The sequence below is a fragment of the Lacerta agilis genome, chromosome 5, assembly GCF_009819535.1.
Source record: "Lacerta agilis isolate rLacAgi1 chromosome 5, rLacAgi1.pri, whole genome shotgun sequence".
Taxonomy (NCBI): domain Eukaryota; kingdom Metazoa; phylum Chordata; class Lepidosauria; order Squamata; family Lacertidae; genus Lacerta; species Lacerta agilis.
In genome coordinates, this window is record NC_046316.1 from 92,485,339 (window position 1) to 92,512,359 (window position 27,021).

The 27,021-nt window shown below is 48.4% G+C and overlaps 1 protein-coding gene and 1 non-coding gene across 4 annotated transcripts in view; both read right to left on the bottom strand.

Annotated features, from left to right (window-relative positions):
• The window catches only part of TNK2 (tyrosine kinase non receptor 2), a 99,853-nt gene that overhangs the window by 57,984 nt on the left and 14,848 nt on the right, over nucleotides 1-27,021 (bottom strand). The window contains exon 1 of one of the 3 annotated variants that reach the window (XM_033150903.1): nucleotides 20,062-20,156. The exons of 1 other annotated variant lie outside the window; for it this stretch is intronic. In XM_033150903.1, coding sequence (XP_033006794.1) covers nucleotides 20,062-20,070 — 9 coding nt within the window. In that variant the 5' untranslated portion in view covers nucleotides 20,071-20,156. Of the gene's footprint in view, nucleotides 1-9,928; nucleotides 9,975-20,061; nucleotides 20,157-27,021 lie in introns of those variants that run through there. One more of the 3 variants, XM_033150904.1, reaches the window with a different exon arrangement.
• Nucleotides 4,874-4,947, bottom strand: TRNAI-GAU. The gene has a single exon. It is a non-coding gene; the product is annotated as a tRNA-Ile (tRNA).

The following is a 27,021-nucleotide window of genomic DNA, read 5'->3' on the forward strand; positions in this document are numbered from 1 at the left end:
AGTCTGGTGCGCGCATGCTTGTTTTCTTTATCCTCTCCTCCCCTTTCCTCCTCTCTGGCCGGTCCCAAGGGAATCTCTCCCTCGCCTGCCCGCTAGCCTGGAACAGAGACTCTATGGTATTCGCAGGGAACGCAGCTTTGACCGGCTGCCAAGAGGTCAGCTTTAACTGTGGTCTGGAGAGGCAATTTCCTGTGGGCCTCTGCCTGGGATTTCAAATCGGTTCTCAGGCTCTCCTCCAGCCGTCTGGCTCGGACCCTCCTGGCAGACCTTGCTGGCCAGGGAGCATCCTGGGGTACCCTGGTTTCCCTGCAACGTAATCACAGAATGGCGGAGGTGGAAGGGACCCCCAAGGGCCATCTAGTCCAACCCCCTGCAATGCAGGAATCACAGCTAAAGAATCCTTGGCTTATGGTCATCCAGGCTGTTTAAAAACACCCAATGAAGGAGAGTCCACCACCTTTCGGGGGAGTCTGCTCCACAAGTCAAACGGCTCTCGCCATCTGAAAGTTCTTCCTTATGTTTAGTCAAAATCTCCTTTCTCGTCTCTGAATCTGTTGGTTTGAATCCTGCCATCCGGAGCAGGAGAAAACAAGCTTGCTTCCTTTTCCATGTGACTGCTCTTCAGATATTTGATGGCGGCTTTCGTATAGTCCAGGGGTGGCCAACTCCCAAGAGACTGTGATCTACTTACAGAGTTAAAAACTGGCAGTGATCTACCCCCTTTTAGGGGGTTCAGGTCAAAGTTGTTGTTGAGCTTTTTGGGGGAGGAGGAAAACACCGTTTTTTAGGCATTCAGGTCAAATTTGTTGTAGAGCTTTTCTTTAGGGGAACCAAAGTTGTTGAGCTTCTTTGGGGGAGCCAGTGATCTACCAGTGATCTATCACAGACATCCAGTGATCTACCGGTAGATCACGATCTACCTGTTGGACATGCCTGCAGTATAGTCCGTATAGTTAAAGCTATGGTTTTCCCAGTAGTGATGTACGGAAGTGAGAGCTGGACCACAAAGAAGGCTGATCGCCGGAGAATTGATGCTTTTGAATTATGGTGCTGGAGGAGACTCTTGAGAGTCCCATGGACTGCGAGAAGATCAAACCTATCCATTCTGAAGGAAATCAGCCCTGAGTGCTCACTGGAAGGACAGATCCTGAAGCTGAGGCTCCAAGACTTTGGCCACTTCATAAGAAGAGAGGACTCCCTGGAAAAGACCCTGATGTTGGGAAAGATGGAGGGTACAAGGAGAAGGGGATGACAGAGAATGAGATGGTGGGACAGTGTTCTCGAAGCGACCAACATGAGTTTGGCCAAACTGCAGGGGGCAGTGGAAGACCGGAGTGCCTGGCGTGCTCTGGTCCATGGGGTCACAAAGAGTCGGACACATTTGGTACTTTACTACAGCCCAAGTGTAGTACTTTACATTTCTCCCAAAGCAAACAAGATGAATTTTAACAGGGAGAAACAGATGGGGGGCTGCCCCACCAAGCTCCGTCTGCCCTCACCCTTGCACCTTTGTGGCTTCTGTCTTGCATCCAGTCCAGAGGGTGTCCAGATGAATTTTAACCGGGAGAAACGTAAAGTACTACACCTGGGCAAAAAAAAATGAAAGGCACAAATACAGGATGGGTGACACCTGGCTTGAGAGCAGTACATGTGAAAATGATCTAGGAGTCTTGGTAGACCACAAACTTGACATGAGTCAACAGTGTGATGCAGCAGCTAAAAAAGCCAATGCAATTCTGGGCTGCATCAATAGGAGTATAGCGTCTAGATCAAGGGAAGTAATAGTACCACTGTATTCCGCTCTGGTCAGACCTCACCTGGAATACTGTGTCCAGTTCAAGAAGGATACTGACAAGCTGGAAGGTGTCCAGAGGAGGGCAACCAAAATGGTCAAAGGCCTGGAAAAGATGCCTTATGAGGAACGGCTTAGGGAGCTGGGTATGTTTAGCCTGGAGAAGAGAAGGTTAAGGGGGGATATGATAGCCATCTTCAAATATATCATAGGATGTCATCTAGAGGAGGGAGAAAGGTTGTTTTCTGCTGCTCCAGAGAAGCGGACACGGGGCAATGGATTCAAACTACAAGAAAGAAGATTCCACCTAAACATTAGGAAGAACTTCCTGACAGTAAGAGCTGTTCGGCAGTGGAATTTGCTGCCAAGGAGTGTGGTGGAGTCTCCTTCTTTGGAGGTCTTTAAGTGGAGGCTTGACAGCCATCTGTCAGGAATGCTTGGATGGTGTTTCCTGCTTGGCAGGGGGTTGGACTGGATGGCCCTTGGGGTCTCTTCCAACTCTAGGATTCTATGATTCTACGATTAAACAACTAAACAACGAATTGTATCTTCAAATATCTGAATTCAAATATCTGAATTCCCAGTCTTCTTTTCTCCAGGCCAAACGCCCGCAGTTCCCTCAACCGTTCTTCATATGGCTTCATTTCTAGGCCCTTGATCATCTCAGTCGTCCTCCTCTGCACACATTCTACTGCGATTCCCAGAACTGGACAAAAATGGAGAAGCGTGCTTCATTGTCCTAATTTGCTGTTACCGCTTTCCTTGGTGTCCAATTTGGGGCTGATGCAAAAGAGACAGTGTTTGTTTGTTTTTCCTCTCCTACTCCAGTGTGTACAACCCCCCTGCCCCACAAAAAACCTCCTAATTTGAGCCTGGAGCATAAGGAATGTCCTCAGCAGCAAAAGCCACTATTTACTGGGGATAATTTGATGGCAGGCCTGGAAAAAACGCTGGAGATGCGAGAGACCTGGAAATGCAGGAAACAGTGAAGCCGCCTCGTCTCCAAAACTGCTTCCCAGGCCTGCCGCAGGGGAACGATGTGGGGAGGGTCTCATCCTGCGCCGAAGCCCACTTGGGCCTGCTGGGGATTGGGCAGAGCCCTTCCTTTAAGGCTTCCCAGCCTGTGCACCTGACAGATGGCTGGCGGGGAGGCTGCGGGGGGAGGAGAAGGAGCAGGGAGCTTCCTCCAGCGCTAGGGTCTTGTCCCTCATCCAAGCTGGGAGAAAAACAGGAGAAAACCAAGTGCGACCTTCGCGGTGCCCTGGCTCCTTAACACTGCTCTCTTGTCTTCCAGCACATCCCCAAGGAGAACAGCTGGCCGGATCTGGAGCTAAACATTTTCTCTGCAGAGGGATGCTGAAGGCGTGAGGACGGAGAGAAACAACAGGTTTTGGGGGTTTTTTTCCGGGTGGGTTTTTTTTTTTTTTAGCAAGATCCCAGGGGGGAATGGGGGGGGCTGGCTTCCTGTTTACCAATCCGCCTGGAACAATTCCCACACTTTCAAGGCAGTAAAAATAAAAATAAAATAAAAAAGCACCAAGCGCCGTTTGAAGCATCGCACTTTGCAAAAAAGTATGCATTTTTTGTTGAAAAGGGGATTGGGGGGGGGGGTGACCCGTGCAGAAAGATTGAGGGGAAAGCTTATTTTTGCAACTGGCTTCCGATCAAATTGCAGATTTGCAGAGAATCTGGTAGGCTGCCTTCCCCTCTTTTGCAACACGAGCCAAAAGCAAAACAGCAGGTGCAACCAGGTGCCTGCAATGGAAAGAGCTCCAGGTGACTCGAGACAGCGAGCCAAGCCGCGAGCAGCTAGGGAGGGTCACCCCCTGACCTTCTTCTCTGTTCCTTAGCCAGTTTGAGAATGAATCGGGGAGTCCTTATCGACCCCCAAAAAACTGTACTAAGAAGCACTGTGCCAGATCGGATGGAGGCGTTCATTGGCTGCAGCCGGCTGCTTCCAGGAAGATCGCAAGCAAAGTGCAAAGGCAGCCAGCGAACCTCTGCTGCTACTTCTCCGTAGCTCAGGGTCCCGGGTTCAACCACAAGCAGACTCAGTTAAAAAGGAATCTCAGGCAGAAGAGATGGCAAAGATCTCTCCTCGAAACTCTGGGAGTTGCGGGAATCTGTTTTATACTCCACACCCATAAGAAATCCCATCTTTTAGAGAGTGGCGGCATCTACCCTTTGGAACTCCCTGCCTCTTGATATCAGTCTGGCGCCTTCGCTGTACCCTTTTCGGCACCTGATGAAGACATTTTTGTTTCGACAAGCCTACCCAGGTTATCTAGAACGCTGATGTGCTTTAAGCTTATTGCTTTTTTCGGGGGGGGGGGGCACATTTTAATTGCTTTTATTAATAGTTTTATATTCTCAATTTCTTTTGCAAGCTGCTTTGAGGGCGTTTTTAAACAATCAAATGGTGGAGAGATTTTATTAAATAAATCAATCAATCAATCACGCCGAGATGTTGGTCCATCAACCTCAGGATTTGCCCTACACCAAAGATGGAGAACCCGAGGGCCATGTTCTCTTCTGGGGAGCCTGCCAGGGGCCACATGGCAGGGGCGGGCGGGGCCAGAGACAAAAGTGGGCGGAGCCACCTTTCCATTTGTGCAGCGGGGATGAAAACACACACACAGGGAAGAGGCATTGCAAGAGTCTGCCTGTGTCCTAGAGATTGGCAGCAACTGCTCTAGGTTTCAGACAGGGGCCTCATCCATCCCTAACTGGAGATGTAGCAGAATGAACCTGGGGCCTTCTATTTATTATTTCTTTGTTAAATTTATACCCTGCCCTTCACCTGAAGATCTTGGAGATGTTCACAAGAAAAGAGCACGAAATAAATAGTTAAAGCAAAACATATTTAAAATAAAATAAAATAAAAAATTCTTTCCAGTAGCACCTTAGAGACCAACTAAGTTTGTTCTTGGTATGAGCTTTCGTGTGCATGCACACTTCTTCAGGATTTAAAAGGTCTTGGAATATTAATCAGTCAAAGGCCTGGTCACCACGGAATCGTAGAGTTGGAAGGGACCCTGAGGATCATCTAGCCCAACCCCCTGCAATGCTGGAATTTGCAGCTGTCCCAAAAGGGGATCGAACCCGCAACCTTGGCATTATCAGCACCACGCTCTAACCAACTGAGCTATCCAGGCTGAAGAGGGACGTTTTCACCTGGCGTCTAAAAATATACAATGAGGGTGCCAGGCAAACCTCCCTGGGGAGAGCATTCTACAAATGGGGAGCCACTGCAGAGAAGGCCCCGTTCTCGTGTTGCCGCCTTCCGGATGTCTAGTGAAGGAGGCACATAAAGAAGGACCTCAGATAATGATCCTAGGGTCCAGGTCAGCGCTCCTTGAGGTTTTGTGGTCCTGAGACGTTTAAGGCTTTATAGTTCAAAACCAGCACTTTTAATTGGGCCTGGAAACTAATTGGTAGCCAGCGCAGTTGAGCCAGGAACAGAGGACATAATATGTGCAAGCTGTCTTGCCCCGGTGACAATTTGGCTGCCAAATTCTGCACCAGCTGATGTTTCCAAACTGTCCTCAGAGGCAGCCCTACGTATAATGTGCTGCAGTCATCTAACCTAGAGGTTGCAAAGCGGCCCTCGGGAGAGATGCTGCCAGCCAGTGGAAGGCTTCCTGTATCTACCAGCTGTTGCCAGACCTCTCCTCCTCCTCCTCCTCTGTAGACTTGTTTAATCCCATTTTCAAGCCGGAGTCCGCTGCCACATCTGGTGGCAGCAAACCCCGCTGCTTAAGTGTGTCGTGCAAATAAGTACTCTCCCGCATGTGTCCTGGATCCGTGCCACGACTCAGTTTTCCCTCCCTCTAATTTTTTGCAGCCTCCCATGCCTCCGAGAGGAGTCAGGGAAAAGGTTTCATCTTCCTGTGGGGCTTAATTCAAGCCAGAATTCTTGCAGGGCTCGGCCCCACAAACTAAGGTTGCCAGATTTTTTCCCAATGGATCCGGGGACACTTTTCAATGGTTTTTGTATGGAGACTGATTTGTAAAACCGGGGACTGTCCCCGGGAAATGGGGACGTCTGGTAACTTTACCACATAATTCCTGGCAAAAATAATCCTAGCTTTGGTAGCCATGAGGAACACCACGGGAGTCTCCTAGGCACTGAAGCGCCACCACAGAATCACAGAACTGTAGAGTTGAAAAGGACCCCCAAGGGTCATCTAGATCAACCCCTTGCTTTGCATTCTGACCCCTGGAGAGCCTACTCAGCCCCCCACTTCATTTTTTTCTTCTGAGATGTCGGCAGGGAATCGCTCGCCCTTTCCCAAGCCCGCCTTCCAGTCACGAGGGCTAGAAACTTGCTCGTTTTTAAACGAAAGCTCGCGATCCCACAGGGGCAATGTGGTGTAGTGGTCAGGGTTTCGTGCTAGGCGCTTGAAGACCAGGGTTCAAATCCCCGCTTGGCCATGAAGCGCACTGGGTGTAGCCTTGGGCCAATCACTGCCTCTCAGCCTAACCTACCTCTCAGGGTTGTTGTGGGGATTAAATTGGGGGTGGGGGGGGAGAACCATTTACGGCACGTTGAGCTCCATGGAGAAAAATTGTGGGATCCATGGAGGAAATTTTTTGGAAAAGCCCTCCCAGGATGCAATCCTGCGTCTAGATCCCCAGGGGCAAGAACAGAAGAAAAGCCTACTGGATGAGGCCCACCTAGTCCGGCATCCTGTTCTCACAGGGGTCAGCCACATGCTTGTTTGTGAACCCGCAATTGCGGAATCGCAGAATCCAGAGGCCGTCTCCACCAAGAGGAGATCCCTATCCATGCAGAGCAAATCAGCTGAGCCACATTTCGATGCCGCCGCCGCCCTCCTCGCCCCCGGCACTGCCCGGCGAACACCGCCTGGGGAAGACCACCAAATCCACCAGGACTTGCTCAGCATAGAATGGGCAACCCTCCCTGCCAGTAACAAAGACAGGGCATGAACCAGTGAGAAACTCCCGTGCCTGAGCCCCAGAGCTGAACGAGAAGAGCAGGCGGTTCGGCCTCCGAAGTCTGATCCGTTTGTGTCCTAGGCTGCCGCCCGTATCGGTGCCCGATTTCTGAGCCCCCCCGAGGCCACTGACCCACCTCGTCCCCCTCCAGGGCCGGGCCACCTCTGCCACCAACCAATCTGAGCTGAAGGAACGGATTCTCTCAACCCCAAATACAACCATCTACTACGAGATCTGGATGAGTGAGACAGACTTTCTTTTAAAAAAGGCACCTGAGAGCAAAAGGGGGGGCCCTTTGAGAAACGTGAAAATCAAGGACACCCCTCCCTCCCTCCGTCTTATAGGAATATGTCTACTTACCTGCATGTGGCCCCTATCCAAAATGCGCTTTCTCTCTCCATTGCTCTTGCTGAACATCAACAACACAGCCATCTCCCCTCTGACCGTCAACCACTTTGGAATCTGGACGGTCCTGTTCCCCCCTCTTGTTCTGTTTACACTTCTTCTAAAAAAGACAATCTGGACTAACCAGCCCACATGTCCGCTTTGGGGCTGCGTTCTTCTGTTGAGTCAGCCGGGATTGCCAAAGGCACGTGCCTGACCCCTTGGCCTTGGATTGAGCACACAGGTACCTCCTGCCCCTGGTCCCTCCAGACCAGTGTCACCTGCTCTGACTGGCAGCAGCTCTCCAGGGCTTAACGCCAAGTGTGTGTGTGTGAGAGAGAAAGGAGCTGTAGCCTTCCAGACTACAACGCCCATAATTCCCTGAGACATTGTTCATGCTGCCTGGGAATTATGGGAGTTGGAGTCCGACAACATCTGGAGGGCATCAGCTTCCACACCAGGTTTTTCCACCTCTGCTACCCAATAATAATAATAATAATAATAATAATAATAATAATAATAATAAATTTTTATTTATACCCTGCCGTAGGACGGCTAACACCAATAAAATCACAACAAAAACATAAAACAATTCATTAAAATACAGATTAAAAAACAATTTAAAATTAAATCTAAACTGCAGTCTCATTTTCAAATAACCCACCAATAAAAGAATGAAGCATAAATATCAAACAGAAACCAACCCAAAGGCCAGGTGGAACAGCTGCGTCTTGCAGGCCCTGCGGAAAGATGCCAAATCCTGCAGGGACCTGGTCTCTTGTGCCAGACTGTTCCACCAAGTCGGGGCCAACACTGAGAAGGCCCTGGCCCTAGTTGAAGCCAACCTAGCATCCTTGTGGCTCGGGACCTCCAACAAATTATTATTTTAGGACCTTAAGGTCCTACCTGGGACATACCAGGAGAGGCGGTCCCTTAGGTATGAGGGTTTAGAACCATTTAAACTGCTGAGTCCAGGGATTGAATCACAAGAATTGTCAGGGTGGAAGGGACCCCCGAGGGTCATCTAGCCCAACCCCCATGGAACGAAAGCATGCGCTTGGTCACGGAGCCCTTGCCAATGCCCTGGCATAATCACAGACTGGAGCTCAGTATGCAAAGGGGAAACCGATCACGTACGAGCTTTCCCGAGAACAGAGGGAAAATCTGGGGAAATTTGGATCCAGATCCAATTCTTTTTCAAAAAGCGGGATTTCACACCACCTAGAGTCGACGGCCGCAAACTCAGCTGCAGAGCGAAAGCACAAGAGAGGAGGAGGGATGTGCAAACCGAATGCAGCCGTGCACAAGGAGGCAGACTCAGTGATGGGGGGAAACATGGGGGGAAATTCTGTGAAAGTATTTTTTAATGTTTCATTTATTGTTTATGACTAATGTTGTTACGTTGCAGGAGGGGTGGTTTTTTTCATGTTGTGAGCCACCTTGAGCATGGTCTGAACTGCGGAAAGCTGGCATGCAAATAATATACGGGTGAAAGGTAGATCTTAAATTGTTTTATCAACCATCTCCAGTAATTCAATCACAGGGGTGGCACTAAAAAGGCGCGTAAATATTATCAATGTCTATATCAGTCTTTCCCAACCTGCTGTCCTCCAAACATTTCGAACTACAGCTGTGCTGACTGGGGCATTTGGGATCTGTATCTGGCGGGCACCAGGTTGGGGAAGACACATCTGCATGCCATCATCGTTGTATTTATTCCATTCCATTTATATCCCACCTTTTTCTCCTCCAAGGAGCTCGAGGTGGCATGCGTGATTCTCCCCCTCCTCATTTAATCCTCACGACACCCCTGTGAGGCAGGCCAGGGTGAGAGGCAGTCACTGCCCGCTTCCCGATTACCAAGTGAGCATCGTGTCTGAATGGGGATTCGAACCCTGCTCTCCCAGGTCGGCAAGTCCAACACTCTAACACATTTAAAGCCCTGTGATACCACTTTTAAACAGTCATGGCTTCCCCCCAAAAAAGACTTTTGGGAGTTGTAGTTTGTAAAGGGTGCAAAGGCTAGCTAGGAGGCCTCTATTCCCCTCGCAGAGCTACAATTCCCAGAGCGGTTTACAGCCAGGCCCTATTCTCTGAATACAATTTGAATCATTGAGAGCGTGTGGGGAGGACGGGAAATGAGGCAGGGGTGAATAACGGAGGATGAATATGAGTACAGTAAATGCATTTACACATGCTTCACTTCAGTAGTGGGAGGGATTAAGGCAGAGTCGTCACAAATGTATTTTAAGGAGGGGGGGGGCTGAGGGAGCTGGCACTGTGTAGGCTTGTAAATTTATTTAGCTGACTTTTTTAAATGTGGCAATATGGTTGTGAGACCTTAAGGGGAATGGCAGACTGGGTGAAGGGCTGATTAAAAGTTAATTAAATAATAATAATAATAATAATAATAATAATAATATCACAATAGTAATCACCATAATCACAACAGTAGTAATTCCTGGGAGACAGTTACAAATGTACAGGGCAGCAAGGGGGGAGAGATACCAGCCTGCAACATGGCTGGAACCCCCCATACCTGCAGCCCCTTCCAAATTCCCTAAATGGGGAGCCCTTTCATTTTTGGAAGAAAAGAAATAAGAGGGGCACTGGGGACTCCCCCCACCCCCCGCAGAGCGGAATGGAAAGGGAAACCCCAACCCCACAACCTTCGCACTCCCCACAACCCATCCATCAGATCCTGACACCCCCACAGGGGTGAGGTGGGGGGGCTGCCATAGGACCCCCCCCTCTCCTCCAGCAGCCCCCCTTCCTTGCCAAAGCCATACTGACCCTCTGTCCTGGCACCACGAGAAGATCCGGCCTGGGTGCCCGAGGCTGGGAGTCTGGGGCAGCCGCAAACCCCTCCTCGTCCTCCCCAGTCGCCAACCGCTGATAATCCGACTTCTCCCCCATGGCTGAGCGGAGCTGTGCCAAATCCGGAGGCCGGATCCTGGCTGAGTGCGAGAGAGCGAGGAGTGCTGTGCCGCAGTCCCAGAAGGCAAGGAGACCTCACCTGGCCGAGGGATCAGGGGGCCATCTTAGCCTCTGGTCAGGAGTGAGTCAGCCCTTCCCAGAGGTGGGTGGCAGGATGATTCCCCTGGAGCTCTCAGGCATCCCGCTGGCCAACCCCCTCCCTCCTGTGCCTGCATCCCGTCGCCATGGCGAGAGAGATAGAGGGAGGCCTCTCAGAGAGGATGCTGTGATGCTCCTGCAAGCCCAGCTTAATCCTATGTGACGGATTGTGGGAGGGAGAAGGATTCCCAGCAAAAGAGGCGAAGGAGAAGAATTGGTCTTCCTTTTTCCAGGCAACTGGGCAAGGAGGAAGGAGATGGACGAAACCAGTTCAGGCAAAGGCTCTCTTAAAATCCAGCCCCGGGTGCAAAACCAAGGTGGCACAGAAAGGATGGGGCAGCAGATGCTGCTCAGAATAGAAACCAGGAGCAGAACCCCCAACCCACCCCACACATCCCCTGCCTTGCAGCTGTGCTCTCTTCCCCCCTCCCTCCCCTTGCAGTGGCTCCATCTCCCCCTCCCCTTCCCCTGGCGATCCAATCAGCAAGGACCCAGAGAGGGAGAGGGGCTTCCCCCCCCCTCACGCCACCTGGAACAGCTGCTTTCTTAGGAGGGGGGGTTGGGGAGTACAAAGGGGGATTCGTCTGCCTAGATCAGGCTTTGCCAACCTGGCACGCTCCCTCCATGGATGACGGAATGTATGGACCACTTCTCTTGGCCATTCCTGGCCTCATCCTCCCCTTTGGCAAAAGCCTAAGAGCAGGGGTCCCCAAACTAAGGCCCGGGGGCTGGATGCGGCCCAATCGCCTCCTAAATGTGGCCCACGGACGGTCCAGGAACCAGCGTGTTTTCACATGAGTAGAATGTGTCCTTTTATTTAAAATGCATCTCTAGGTTATTTGTGGGGCATAGGAATTCGTTCATTTTTTCCCCCCAAAATATATTCCGGCCCCCCACAAGGTCTGAGGGACAGTGGCCCCCCCGCTGAAAAAGTTTGCTGACCCCTGGCCTAAGAGCATCCATTAGATTAACCACAGGTTAATGAAATGTGAATGCACGTCTATTCTCAAACACGGTGCTTTTAAAAAAATTGTATCGAACACCTCTGGCCTGCCAATTTCTTGCAAAAAACAAACCAACCAGGAATTGTTGCAGTATCTTCTGGTGCTTAATTGTGGCATTGTTTAATAAAAGTCTTAATGCTGAATTGTTTGTGCTGTTGAAAAGAAGAAATTGATAAATTATTTGAAATAAAAAAATGGATTATTATTATTTTTAAAAGAAGCAGGCAAGTCTCTGACAGCAGATGGAGAACATAGCCAGTGTGGCTAGCGGCCGCTGGTAGCCTGATTCTCTCCTGTGAATTTGTCTCGTCCTCTTTTAAAACCATTCAGGATAGTGGCCATCTATGCCTCTTGGGGGAGAAAATTCCTCTGTGTTTGTGTGTGGGTTTGTGTAGAAGACAAGCCGGAAGGTGTGCAGAGGAGGGCGGCCAAGATGATCAAGGGTCTGCAAACCAAGCCGTATGAGGAACGGTTGAATGAGCTGGGTATTTTTTTAGCCTAGACGAGACTGAGGTGAGATATGAGAGCCATCTTCAAATATCTCCAGGGCTGCCACATGGAAGATGGAGCAAGCCTTTCTCCTGATTCAAGGGTAGGACTCGAACCAATGGCTTCACGTTACAAGAAAGGAGATTCCGACAAAACATTAGGAAGTGCCTTCAGAGGGTAAGAGCCGTTTGACAGTGGGTCAGTCTCCTCGGGAGGTGGTGGGCTCCCCTTCCTTGGAGGTTTTTAAGCAGAGGTTGGATGGCCATCTGCCATGGATGCTTCAGCTGAGATTCCTGCATTGCAGGGGGTTGGACCAGATGACCCTTGGAGGTCCCTTCCAACTCTACAATTCTACGGTTCCATGAAGAGTCTTCTTCTGTCTTGAATCTCCCATCAGTCATCTCCATTCGATGGCCTCCACTGGGTTCTAGTATTAGAAGAGAGGGAGGAAAAAACACCTCTCTCTCTCCACTTCCAACATACCACGCATGGTCTGGGACACTCATGTCCTGCCTGAGGGCATCTTTCCCTTGAGGCATCTTGCTAGCTACCGTGAGAACAGGATGCTAGACCAGATTGGCCACTGGCCTGATCCAGCAGGTGCTTTTATGACAAGAGAGGCTGACATCACACACTGTGTGCACCAGATGGAACTGTGTGCACCAGCAGGAACCGGGTCTCAAGGAACACTGGGGCCCAAGTCCAAGAGTGGAACATATGGATCCCATAAGCCTCAGGCAGCGTAGTCCATAATAATGCCATCTGATAAAATATCAGGGGGTGGAGGCAGGTTCGCCAACCCTGATCTGCAGTGGAGTGACTCTTAAGAACAGAGGAAGAGCATCTGCTGGATCAGGCCACTGGCCCATCTAGGCCAACATCCTGCTCTCACAGTAGCCAACCAGATGCCCTCAATGGGAAACCCGCAAGCAGGATTCGAACCCAAAACCACTCTCCCCTTGTTTGGTTCCCAGCAACTTGTATTCAGGAGAATTAATGCCTCTGATCTGAATATGGAGACAAAGCATCGCCACTGTGACTAGCCGCCATCATCAATGCCTCTCCTATATGAATTTGTCTACTCCTCTTTTAAAGGCATTCAGTTTCGCAGCCGCCAGAAACTCCTGCAGCAGGGAGTTCCCCAAGGCACTGCGTGAATAAGTCATTTTCTTTTTCTCTGTCCCCAACCTTCCAGCTTCATGCAATGCCCTTGAGTTTTACTGCTAGGAAAGAGGAAGAAAAACGTGTGTTGTTTTTCCCCCCTATCCATGCCATTCGTAATGCTTCTCTCGCACTGACTTTTCTCTGCATTAAAAAGTCCCAGGCAATGAGACCTTTCTTCATCCCCTCAGCCCCTACAGTTTTCTTTCCCCGCTTGGAAGAGCAGCAAGAGATTTGTCCTTCCTTGATGATCGCGGTGCAGTACCTGCTTGCGCCGGCAAAGCATCACCGGCTCCAGGTGCTCTCAGGGAACACCTGTGCGCGCATCCCATTCCATGCAGGGCCTCTTCAAAGGTCCCAGGTGACAGGCGTGCTCTCCTCCGTCATACCAGAGAGCGCAGCTCATCGGCTGAGGCAGGAAGAGCCCTGCGGCAGCAGACGCGCGAAAGGGGCCCTGCCCACCCACGCCTGTCACCGCACCGGCAGAGCAGGAATCCAGGAAGCACGCCAGGCCGTGGCGGGCGGAAGTGAGGGATGGAGGGGCGGGAGAGCCGCCAGCTCCAGGCTCCCAGGCCCCAGAGGAACGAGGAACAGACAAGTGCCGTGGAGGAATAAATAAATGAGAAATGTCTGCTTAGGCCTCAGGACATCTTTGTGTGGGAGGGGAAAGCATTCATGAAATTGCTCTGATGGATGAGGTTTCTCAGCATGGAATAAATAAACGAAGTCACAGAATCACAGAATTATAGGATTGGGGGCTAAAGCTTGTGTTTCATCTAAGGCAGGGATAAGTCACCTTTGGCTTTCCATATGTTGTTGGACTCCAATCCCAGAGTTCATGGCCAGTGGTCCAGCCACGGGTTGAGAGCCAGTGTGGTGTAGTGGTTAAGAGCGGTAGACTTGTAATCTGGTGAACCGGGTTCGCGTCTCTGCTCCTCCACATGCAGCAGCTGGGTGAACTTGGGCGAGTCACGTTTAAACTAGAGAATGTTGATGTGTTGGACTTGGAAGGACACGATAATATGTTTGGTTGGCATGCATACCTTTGGTATGACAAGGTTAAGATTCACAGAACTTTTAAGACTCATATAGTTAGAAAATCCTTGTATCAGGTCTGGACTAGATATAAAGACTTGTTAGAGAGAAAGACCCCTAGATGGATCTCTCCAGTGGAGGCCAAAGCCTACAAGAGACCGAACATGTCTGCAAACTGGCTAAGATATATGGATATACTGCAGCAGGAAGGGGACTCTTTTAAGCTAAAAAGTTATGATCAGGTGAAAAGTCAGGTCCCCGATTGGCTGCATTATCATCAGGTGTATGAAACATTTAAAATGGACAAAAAGGTTGGTTTTCAAGTAGAAAAATCAAAACTGGAAACAGAACTGATAGAATCGAACTTTAAGAACCTATCCAAAATGTATAATCTTCTGCTAGAGTGGCATACGAAAGATGAACTGGTTAAATCGTCAATGATAGATTGGGCGAAAGATGTAGGACATAATATTATGATGGATGACTGGGAGAGATTGTGGCAGAAAGGTATCAAATTTACTGCTTGTCATAGTTTAAGAGAAAACATAATGAAAATGGTATATAGATGGTACTTGACACCAGTTAAGATAGCTAAGATGAATACCAAAATGTCAGATGTATGTTGGAAATGTAAACATGCGAAAGGTACCTTTTTTCATATGTGGTGGTTGTGCCCAGCGGTAAATGCTTTCTGGGATAAGATTTACAACGAGCTTAAGAAGGTAATGAAAGTTACCTTTTGTAAGAAACCAGAGGCATTTCTTCTGAGCATAACCAATGAAGAGATACCCAGTCAGGATAGAATGTTTTTTATGTATGCCACAACAGCAGCTAGAATCCTATTGGCAAGAACATGGAAAGGTGAAGAGATACCAACGGTGGAAGAATGGCAGATGAAGATGATGGAATATATGGAACTCGCAGAACTGACCGCCAGAATCCGGGACCAGAGGGAGGAGAAGGTGTCACAGGATTGGAAAAAATTTAAAGACTATTTAGTTAAAACAGTTAAATTGAATATTTGAGCAGATGCAAATAGAAGAACGGCTTTAGTAGGTTTATGTTAGATAATATTGTTAAGATGAAATTTTTGTGTAAATGATTTATTTGTTAAAAATGTGTTAAGATTTGATGTTAAGATAAGATTTATAGTTGAGTAGGTAATTGATTAAGTAAAGTTAAGCATATCAAAAACTTGGGCAAATGTCAATGGAATAAGATACAAAGCTACCTAGAAGATATATACGATTTTGAAGACAGTGGAGGGAATGGGGGAAGTCCCCAAATAGAGAAGATAGAAACAAGGAAAGTACGAAGATAAGTGTTAGTTTAAGGTTTGTATAAGTTTCTTTTTCTTTTTATTGTCATTGTTTGATTGTGTTTATGTAGTGTGTTTTTATGGTGTTAATGTTGGTGTTTATGTTATGTTATGTTTTTTCTCTTGTTTTAATGGAAAATAATAAAAATCTTATAAAAAAAAAAAAAAAGAACTTGGGCGAGTCACGCTTCTTTGAAGTCTCTCAGCCCCACTCACCTCACAGGGAGGAAGGGAAAGGGGAATGTTAGCCGCTTTGAGACTCCTTCGGGTACTGAAAAACGGGATATCAAATCCAAACTCTTCTTCTTCTTCCCTGCCATCTTGCCCATAGTCCTAATCTTCCTCCTTCTTCCATGGCTCCTGCTTTCGTGTCACTATGTCTGCTATTCTGCTCTGTGCAGGGCATTGATTCAGCTTCCCACCCTCCAGAGACTGACTTGTTTTTGTTGTTCAGTCATTCAGTCGTGTCCAACTCTTCGTGACCCCCTGGACCAGAGCACACCAGGCACTCCTGTCTTCCACTGCCTCTCGCAGTTTGGTCAGACTCATGCTAGTCGCTTCGACAACACTGTCCAACCATCTCGTCCTCTGTCGTCCCCTTCTACTTGCGCCCTCCATCTTTCCCAACATCAGGGTCTTTTCCAGGGAGTCTTCTCTTCTCATGAGGTGGCCAAAGTCTTGGAGCCTCAGCGTCAGGATCTGTCCTTCCAGTGAGCACTCAGGCCTGATTTCCTTCAGAATGGATAGGTTTGATCTTCTTGCAGTCCATGGGACTCTCAAGAGTCTCCTCCAGCACCATAATTCAAAAGCATCAATTCTACAGCGATCAGCCTTCTTGATGGTCCAGCTCTCACTTCCATACATCACTACTGGGAAAACCATAGCTTTAACTATACGGACCTTTGTCGGCAAGGTGATGTCTCTGCTTTTGAAGATGCTGTATAGGTTTGTCATCGCTTTCCCCCGAAGAAGAAGGCGTCTTCTAATTTCGTGACTGCTGTCACCATCTGCAGTGATCATGGAGCCCAAGAAGGTAAAATCTCTCCCTGCTTCCACCAACTAAACCACAACAAATGCTTGGTCACTAGTCGGAAGCCCCTCCTCCCCAGACCTCAACAGAGGCCCCCCCAGTTCAGATTCTCCTTCTCAAACAGAAGTGGGAAACTGAGACCTGCGCAATGTCAGGACAAGCCAGGCCAGTGACCTCGCCAGAGCTGCTACACCTTGTGAGCAGGTTTAGGAAAGCATGTCATGAGCTGACTCCCCCCCCCCACCACATCCTGTTCCATGATGCAGAAGAGAACTTAACCCAGCACCCTGATGTCACTGAGCATTGCAGAGGCCGTGGCTCAGTGGAAGAGGACCTGCTTTCCATGCAGAAGGTCCCAGGTCCAATTCCTGGCATCTCCAGATGAGGATAAGGGAGACCCAGTTCAAAAACCTGCAGGGCGGCTGCCAGTCAGTGTTGGCAACACTGGGCTGGGTGGACCAACGGTCTGACTCCATATATAAGGCAGTTTCCTCTGCTTCCCATATTCCCTGCCCTGCACTCCACGCTACTGTCTGCCCCTGGCAGTGGGCAGGGAAATGCACATTCAGGAGACATAAAACGGTTAGCACATTTGCAAAGCTAAGCAGGGTCCGGTATGGTTTCGAATTGGATGGGGGACCGAATGTTGAGATCCTGCAATGCAGGGGGTTGGGATGGATGACCCCCCCAGGGTCCCTTCCAGCTCTACTATGATTCTGTCATTCAGAGCTGCTGCAGACATGACAAAAATCCCTCTTACAAAAGGCTCTTCCATATACTTAGAGGAATTGTGAGTATCAGCGATTCGAATGTAGAATTTGCATCGTATTTCTCGACCCCTTTCAGTAAGCAGCCTAGGGATTTCTGTTGAACTATGAAGTGGCAGGGACTTGCATTAAACATACATACAGGGAAATGGAAATGCGAAAACGATAATTAAAAGGTTTGCTTCACAGGTGTGAAATGATCGTGCTAGAAATTGTAAGCGACTACCTCGGTTTCTGAACATAATCTGTTCCAGAAGACCGTTCGAGTTCTGAAACGTTTGAAAACCGAAAACTCAATAGCCAACAGCTAGGCCTCAGGATCCTGCACTCAGAGGAAGCCGTGGAGCATGTTGACTTCCGAGGCGTGTTCGTAAACCGAAGCATTTACTTCCGGGTGTACGGTGTTCGGAAACCCGAAATGTTTGTCAACGTTCGGAAACCAAGGTACCACTTTATATGCTTTCTGGTTTCCCACAAGAGGCATCTGGTTCTGCCCCTGTGAGGACAGGATGCTGGACTCGATGGGCCATTGGCCTGATCCAGTAGCTTCTTCTCATGTGAGTAACTGCCACATGAGATCTGCTTCAAGTGTGTGTATTGGCACTGTGGGAGCCTGCTACAGCCTAACAGGGCAGGGCAGATCATTTGTACCCATTGCAAAACAGGCCGTAAAACTCTCTGCTGTCATCACACACACATGGCAGGGCATGAGGCTCCTTACACGGGAGCAACAGCTGAGGAGACCTGCATAATGAAGTCTTACTCCAAGCCAGACCATTGGTCCCTCTGTAATGTCTACACTGACTGGCAGAGGCTCTCCAGGAACACAGGAAGCTGCCTTAAACAGAGCCAGACCATTGTTCCATTATTATTATTATTATTATTATTATTATTATTATTATTATTATTTTGTACCCCTGCCCATCTGGATGAGTTTCCCCAGCCACTCTGGGCGGCTTCCAATTGAGTGTTAAAACAATATAGCATTAAATATTAAAAACTTCCCTAAACAGGGCTGCCTTCAGATGTCTCTTAAAAATGGGATAGCTGCTTATTTCCTTGACACCTGATGGAAGGGTGTTCCACAGGGTGGGCGCCACTACCGAGAAGGCCCTCTGCCTGGTAGCTCAGTATTGTCTACACTGACCGGCAGAGGCAAAAAGGATGCTCTTCCATTGAGCTACAGATCTTCCTCAGCTTTCTCATTAACAAATTGACCTAGGAACCATTTATAGAACACATTTCAAGTGTTCAAAGTGCTGCAATTGAATACAGGTGAAACTCGAAAAATTAGAATATCGTGGAAAGGTTCATTTCGCTCAGTAATTCAACTTAAAAGGTGAAACTAATATATGAGATAGACTCATGACATGCAAAGCGAGATATGTCAAGCCTTTGTTTGTTATAATTGTGATGATTATGGCGTACAGCTGATGAAAACCCCAAATTCACAATTTCAACTTTTGGGTTTTCATCAGCTGTGCGCCATAATCATCACAATCTCATATATTAAACTCCAGTAGCTAATGGAAACAATTGCTTACATAAATGGATTTTTCCACGATATTCTAATTTTTCGAGTTTCACCTGTACATTTCTTCTATTTCACTTCTCGTTTTGAAAGCAACCCAGAGAATCCTTGTTGGTGAGAGGTCATTTCATCATGGATAAAATTAAATATGTTCACAGAGACATAATTTCATGAATTCTTACAACAGTCCTGTAGGATAAGCCAGTTCTATTGCTCCCATATTTCGACCTGCTGGTGAACGGCGCGTAATACATTTAATAAAATAATAATGATATTAATAATGATGATGACACAGGGGGGAGACACAGTCCTGAAAGGCGCACAGTGAGTCTATGGAGCAAGCAACTTTTGAAACAGAAGCTGAGAAGCTTGTAGCTGCGAATCCTCATCTCTTCTCAGTGAAAACAAACACCTGTCAGTCACATGCGCCATGAGGGAACCCCGGGCGCACACAATTTCCGATGCTGAAGCGTAAGAAATGCAGCGCACACCAAGGGACCATTTTCAGCAGCATTCCACACAAAGAAGTAAAAGGCCAATTGGCTCAAATAAGCAATAAATCACGTTTCCACAGAAGTACTACTCACTCAAACTGAAAACACTTGTTTCCTGTTACACAAACACACACACACGAGATTTTTGAAGCGTCAAACTGCACTTCAGACAAGCCCGCTCCGGATCCTGGAAGCATGCAGCCAATTACCAAAACCACCCATTTATTACAACAAGTGAGTAGCAAAAACGGTGTTATTAAAACAAAGGAAACGTTGCTTTATCGCCTCCCTTTTGCTCGCTGCGCTAATGAACAAATGCACACATGCAATATAGATCTTAAAGGAAAAGGGACTCCTGACCGTTAGGTCCAGTCGCGGACGACTCTGGGGTTGCGGCGCTCATCTCGCTTTAATGGCCGAGGGAGCCGGCATACAGGTTCCGGGTCACTTGGCCAGCATGACTAAGCCGCTTCTGGCGAACCGGAGCAGCGCACGGAAACGCTGTTTACCTTCCCGCCAGAGCGGTACTTATTCATCTACTTGCACTTTGACATGCTTTTGAACTGCTAGGTTGGCAGGAGCTGGGACCGAGCAACGGGAGCTCACCCCATCACGGGGATTCGAACCGCTGACCTTCTTATCGGCAAGCCCTAGGCTCTGTGGTTTGGACCACAGTGCCGCCCGCGTCCTTAAAATACAGATCTTATTGACCTATAAAAGGCAACACAGTTCCCACTAAGGAACGAAACGGCGCTTTTGAAATCCCCAGTGGACTGTTCTCAGTCCTGCCCTCCCTGAAAGTGGGCATTTGGCTTTGCAGCCTTCTGGGCACTGGCAGTGAAGTCTCAGGGTCTGCATTTAGTCATCTTAGGAGGTTTCAGCCTCATCGAAAGCAGCCTAGGGCCCACCGGAGAGCTTGAAAAACAAAAGTTCCCTGTCCCAGCTGCTTTGAAATCGCACTTCCAGCAACTCCCACATCACCCAGGGCCAGGGGTGGGTGGGCATCAGGAGTCGGTACTCACCTCCTGCATCTCTTCCGGAGTGATGCCTTAAGGCTCAGGTGGCTGGTTGCCCATCGCAAACATCTGGCCAGGAGTTTTGCTCTGTCTCTCTCTCTCTCTCTCTCTCTCTCTCTCTCTCTCTGCCTCCCTCTCTCTCTCCCAGCCAGGCTGCCTGTCTCCCAATTGGCCAGCCAGTCACATGACCATGACTTCACCCATCCTGGCATGCAGGGAGGAAGGTGACCATTCACTCATTAGCAGGCAAGCAGGCGGGCGAGTGGCGTCAGAGTTTCAGTGACAGGCTGCCATTCACCGGTCCAGGCGGGAGTGGTTGGCTTCCTTGGAAAGTCACGCTGACAGCCTCAAGACTAAGAAGTTGGAGAAGGAAAAAAGGACAGCGCAAAAAAAAAAAACCTCGCTGCAGCCTCCAGGCTCCCGTAAATCCCGGAGAATTCTGGCAGGCGCTGCAAGGTTAATCCAGTGCATCTCCCATCGCTCGGGATCAACCACGAGGAAGATTCTCCACCAGGGAGATCCTCCCATCAGGAATGCCAGCTGCTGGCACCAAAAGCCCCATCCCGCACCAAGACTTGGGACTTCACCTGATCCTCAAATTCTTTGGAGGGGTCAAGGACGAGAGATGAACTATTGCCAGATGTTGTTGATGAAAAAGTGCTGTGCTGCTTTTATTACCTATATTTCAATAGTGGTGTGTGTTTTTAAAAATATATTTCAATTCTATTGTAGTTTAATTACTTTTTAGCTGGGCAACCCAGACAGATGGGGTACAAATTATAAAATTATTATTATTATTGATTATAAAATTATTATTATTATTATTGATTATAAAATTATTATTATTATTGATTATAAAATTATTATTGTTGATTATATTGATTATTATTATTATTATTTTATTACCTTTTGTCTTTAATTGGTGTTGTTTTAATCTGTGTGTGCAGCCTGCGGGGAAAAGGCACATAGATATATCTATTTACATCTGTAAATAGATTAATAATAATAATAATAATAATAATAATAATATGCAGTGGCCCTACTGAAGAATGTATTGACCCCACAATGGATAGACTTCCTTCCACACAAACCCCAGCCCAATAGTTATGGGGCATTAATGGCTGCAGAGCCCCCCCACTAAGGGGGGGGACTTTGGTCTGATCCAGGGGGTCTCTCCTAATGTTCTTAGCCTCTTATATTCACCCTCACCACTGCAAATTCCTCCCATATGCCAAATCCAATGTCTTCCGCTGCCGCTGCCACCCCAACCCTGCAGGGAGGGAGGATTTGGGCAGACAAACAGCAGAAGCCTGTTCTGCCTCGAGTTGGGCGACCCCAAGCCATGCTCTCGGATTGCAGCTTGACTTCTCCCCCTCCTTTCTCACGTCGTGGGTGCCCTCTTCCCATTTTCACAGCTGCCATTAGGAGCGGAGGGTGGGGGGAAGAGCCCCTACTCATTTTTAAGATATCCACCCCGCCTTATTTTTTCCGAAGGCAGCTGGCATAAATCGAAGGCCGCACATCCAAACCGTAATAAAAACAACAACCGCTGCTACTAACCAGGAAATGCCTAGCAACATCGCCCTCTCACTTGCCTTAAGGTGAGGCTCGGTAGCTTAATGGTTTGAGTGGGTGTGCATTTGTGTGTTTGTACAAGAGAGTAAGAGGAACAGAGCATGCCTCCCGGACCGTGTTTGCAAGGGGGATTCAAGTGTGAGCCAGAAACATCAGGAGCCAGTGTGGTGTAGTGGTTAAGAGCGGTAGACTCGTAATCTGGTGAACCGGGTTCGCGTCCCCGCTCCTCCACATGCAGCTGCTGGGTGACCTGGGGCTAGTCACACTTCTCTGAAGTCTCTCAGCCCCACTCACCTCACAGAGTGTTTGTTGTGGGGGGGGGGAGGGAAAGGAGAATGTTAGCTGCTTTGAGACTCCTTTGGGTAGTGATAAAGCGGGGTATCAAATCCAAACTCTTCTTCTTCTGACAGAAAGAACTGTCTAGCAGGGGAACAGATTCCCTCCGGAGGTTCTGGGCTCTCCTTCCTTAGAGGATTACAAGCAGAAGTTGTTTGGCCATCAGGGATTCTTTAGGCTTGATTCCTGCACTGCGGGGGGTTGGACTAGATGACTCTGGGGGTCCCTTTCCAACTCTACAGTTCCATGATTCCATATAAACACTGCACAAGCAAATCAGGACCAACGCTCGGATCAGAACAAATGCTCAAGAAAGATCAGACGCCGTTTAACCTCTGCATCCGTTTGTTGTGTGCAAATCAGGATGAATGAATGCTGAATAAACAGGTCACCTGTGGGTGCTCAGAAGGAGAGATTTGGGAGCAGAAGATTCCCGGCATCTAACGTCCAAAAGCCTCTCAGCCAGCAGGGCTGAAACCTTGGGAGAGTTTCTGCCAGCTGAGAAGTGGGGCGGGAAATTTTCCGGCGCTTTGTTTTCCCCGTGGAAAAATTTCCCGTTTTGTAAGTTCGTCCGTTAATTGCGGTGAACGGGTGCCAACTGCAAACAGTTATTACGCAAGCTTGGCCGTTTCGTAGGCCTCCTTTACTCAATGCATCCAAAAATGGGCCCAAATTTTCATAGGAAGTTCTCCCAGAAAACATTCCGGGTCAACTTTCCCCAGAAAACCGACAAACACAGGCTGCCAGTGGGGATAGAGAGAGTTTGGCTAGAGGGAGATATGGGGGGCGCTATGGCCCTGCCAGCAGACTCCACGTTTGGACTCCAACTCCCATCATCCCCAGCTGGCATGGCCATTGGCCAGGGATGATGCACGGAGTAGCTATGCATCACCTAAGGGGCACCAGTTTCCCCAACACTGGCATAAATGCAGTTAAGATTCATTGTTTGTACAAGGCAGGTTCATATCTTGGCAGCAAAGCTGATAGGAAGGGAGCTGCCTTATATGGCATCACACCACTGGCACACCTAGCTCAGTATTGTCCACTCTGACTGGCAGCAGCTCTTTGGGGTTTCAGGCAGGACTCTCCCAGTCTTACCTGGAGATGCCAGGGATCGAACCCAGGGCCTTCTGCAAGCAAAGCAGACGCTCTGCCATTGAGCTATGGCCCTTGCACAGGATTTAAGCAGCCAAATGCTGATCTAAGAAGTCACTTAAAAGTGAATTTTTTAAAAAGCCATCCTAATATCCAGCATTTATATGGAACTTTTTTGTGGACACTCTACCTGCTGCAAGACTGTTTGAGCACTCTAAAACACTGTATAAATGCCTGGTCTTAGGATGACTCGGATGCAAGGTTTGCTAAGATGCAAGGGTCTTAGCAAACCATCTCTTAACAATATCTGAAGTGACCCTTCCTGAATCCCAAAATGGTTTTCGGCCTTCTAGGGGGACAGTGGACATGATTTTCACTGTTTGACAGCATCAAGAAAAATGCAGAGAGCAAAACCAAACCCTGGTGTTTATTGACCTGACTAAGGCCTTCAGCACTGTAAATCGTAATGCCCTGTGACCTGTCCTCCTGAAAATCGGCTACCCAGATAAATTTGTGAAGATCCTTCTCCTCCTCCATAATAATATGACAGCAACAATCGCAGATAACAATGGCTCTCAAAGCGAACCATTCACAGTGGGATCAGGTGTTAAACTGGGTTGTGCTATCGCCCCAACTCTATTATTTTCATCGTCATGATCCTACACATTGTCGAAGGGAAACTCGCCACCAGAGTAGAAATCATGTATCAAACAGATGGAAAGCTCTTCAATCTGACCAGGCCGAAAGCAAAGAGTAAGGATACCGTAACTTCCGTCACACAGCTTCAATATGCTGGTGACAACGTAGTTTGTGCACGCTCAGAGGATGACCTCCAAAACATCCTAAATATCTTCGCGGAAGCTTACAAAAAGCTTGGCCTATTGCTCAACATCCAGAAAACCAAAGTGCTGCACCAACAAGCACAAAACAACCCCTCTGCAGCGCCACAAATCCAACTCAATGGTGTAATGTTGGAAAATGTCGATCACTTCCCCTACCTGGGCAGTTATCTTTCCACAAGGGCCGACATTGATGTCGAAATCCAGCATCGCCTGAGTTCTGCGAGTGCGGCTTTCTCCCGATTGAAGTGCAGAGTGTTTGAGGACTGGGACATTCGCAGGGAAACCAAAACGCTTGTTTACAAAGCTGTTGTACTACCAACTTTACTTTTACAGGTGGGTAGCCGTGTTGGTCTGCCATAGTCGAAACAAAATAGAAAATTCTTTCCAGTAGCACCTTAGAGACCAACTGAGTTTGTTCTTGGTATGAGCTTTCGTGTGCATGCACACTTCTTCAGATACAGAAGATCTGAAGAAGTGTGCATGCACACGAAAGCTCATACCAAGAACAAACTCAGTTGGTCTCTAAGGTGCTACTGGAAAGAATTTTCTATTTTGTACCAACTTTACTGTATGCGAACTAATGCCAGTGTACTGGAAGACGCAAAGATCACCCGTGTTGAAGCAAAGATTCTTCAACATCAACTTTGTTGGACCGGTCATGTTGTGCGGATGCCTGATGATCGTCTTCCAAAGCAACTACTCTATTACAAACTTAAAAATGGAAAGTGTAATGCTGGTGGTCGACAAAATAGGTTTAAAGACTCTCTCAAGGCAAATCTTTAAAAAATATAGTATAAACACCGACAATTGGGAAACACTTGCCTGCGAGTGCTCCAGTTGGAGAACAGCCTTTATCAAAGGCGTCATGGGCTTTGAAGACACTCGAACTCAGGCCGCAAGGGAGAAATGTGCTAAGAGGAAGGCACGCTTGGCAAACCTTCACCATGATCAACTCCTGCCCGGAAACAAATGTCCCCACTGTGGAAGGACTTGTGGCTCCAGAATTGGCCTCCACAGTCACTTATGGACTCATTGTTAAGACCGTGTTTATGGAAGACAATCTTACTCGGCTACGAGGGATCGTCAAAGAAGAAGACCATCTCTGTGTTCTGCGCCCTAAAAAGGTGTCATGTGTCGTCGTCCCCCCACTGCCAGCTGTGCCCACATGTTTGTTCCTATAGTGCCCTCTAGTGGCAAACTGGAGTGAGTGGCGAGTGCAGGATGTCCCCCTGGGAACTATTTCGAACACCAGTTGCTGGAAACTGTAGCAGGGATTTTGTGCTCGAATCCTGCTTGTGGCCAGGGAGAAAACAGGATGCTGGAGTAATAAGGCCATTGGCCTGATCCAGCTAAAGGGCACTTCTGATGTTCTTCGGCCACTCAATGGAGTCTCTCCCTCCCGCGTCCTCTGTGCCTGCTGCTGTTGAGTCTGAGCAGGGAGAAAGGGTGACTTTTCAAGCCATGCATCTTGGGTTTTATAGGAATTATTTTCTCTTGGGAGAAAAGCAATGACAAACCTAGACAGCATCTTAAAAAGCAGAGACATCACCTTGCCGACAAAGGTCCGTATAGTTAAAGCTATGGTTTTCCCAGTAGTAATGTACGGAAGTGAGAGCTGGACCATAAAGAAGGCTGATCGCCGAAGAATTGATGCTTTTGAATTGTGGTGCTGGAGGAGACTCTTGAGAGTCCCATGGACTGCAAGAAGATCAAACCTATCCATTCTTAAAGAAATCAGCCCTGAGTGCTCACTAGAAGGACAGATCCTGAAGTTGAGGCTCCAGTACTTTGGCCACCTCATGAGAAGAGAAGACTCCCTAGAAAAGACCCTGATGTTGGGAAAGATGGAGGGCACAAGGAGAAGGGGACGGCAGAGGATGAGATGGTTGGACAGTGTTCTTGAAGCTACTAACATGAGTTTGGCCAAACTGCGAGAGGCAGTGAAGGATAGGCGTGCCTGGCGTGCTCTGGTCCATGGGGTCACGAAGAGTCGGACACGACTGAACGACTGAACAACAACAACAACAAAATTTTCTCTCTGCTGATGTGCATAACACGGGGAGATGAAACCTGCTTTTTGAGGGGCCTCTCTCGCACGCAGCACCGATGCCCATAAAATGCCCCCTTCTTTGTCCCCACCTCCCCATAGGGTGGGGGGAAAGAAACAGTTTGCTAGTTCCATGTTTGGTGCTTTGGGAAACAATGTCCCTTGAGCAGCAGTTGCCAAGCGCAATGTGCAAGGGATTTCGGACAGGTGGGTGGGGCAACTCACCTGTCAATTACATGGCACCATAATGAGGGCATGTGACTGCCACATGGGTCCCGCCCACCTGCTGCATTCTGCCCATAATGCTGATCCTGATTAGCATCTGACTCGCGGAACCAAAAATAGGTCTCTCCCCCCCCTTTATGTAGGCAATGCTGAGCCGCTGAGTACCAGATAAGGCACCTCCTTCAATTTGGGGGGGTTGGGCTAGATGACCCCTGGGGTCCCTTCCAACTCTACAGTTCTTTGATTCCTAGGTTCCCTTGAGATGGAGCAATGAGTTGGGGAGGCCAGGTTCCAAATGCCACCCCCGCCGGGCAGAGATAGAATCATAGAATCCTAGAGTTGGAAGAGACCCCAAGGGCCATCCAGTCCAACCCCCTGCCAAGCAGGAAACACCATCAAAGCATTCCTGACAGATGGCTGTCAAGCCTCCACTTAAAGACCTCCAAAGAAGGAGACTCCACCACACTCCTTGGCAGCAAATTCCACTGTCCAACAGCTCTCATTGTCAGGAAGTTCTTCCTAATGTTTAGGTGGAATCTTCTTTCTTGTAGTTTGAATCCATTGCTCAGTGTCCGCTTCTCTGGAGCAGCAGAAAACAACCTTTCACCCTCCTCTATATGACATCCTTTGATATATTTGAACATGGCTATCATATCACCCCTTAACATGAATCACATGAATCTTGAGCAAGCCACACACAAGCCTGCTTAAACTTTCGTTTTCTGCCAGCCTCAATGACGGGTTTCCTGAAAACGGCTTGCACACTCAGGAAACCACTTGCGCAATTCACCGCCCGGTTAGATGCCATGCTCAGAAACATACGCAGCAGCCCATGTATACTTATTC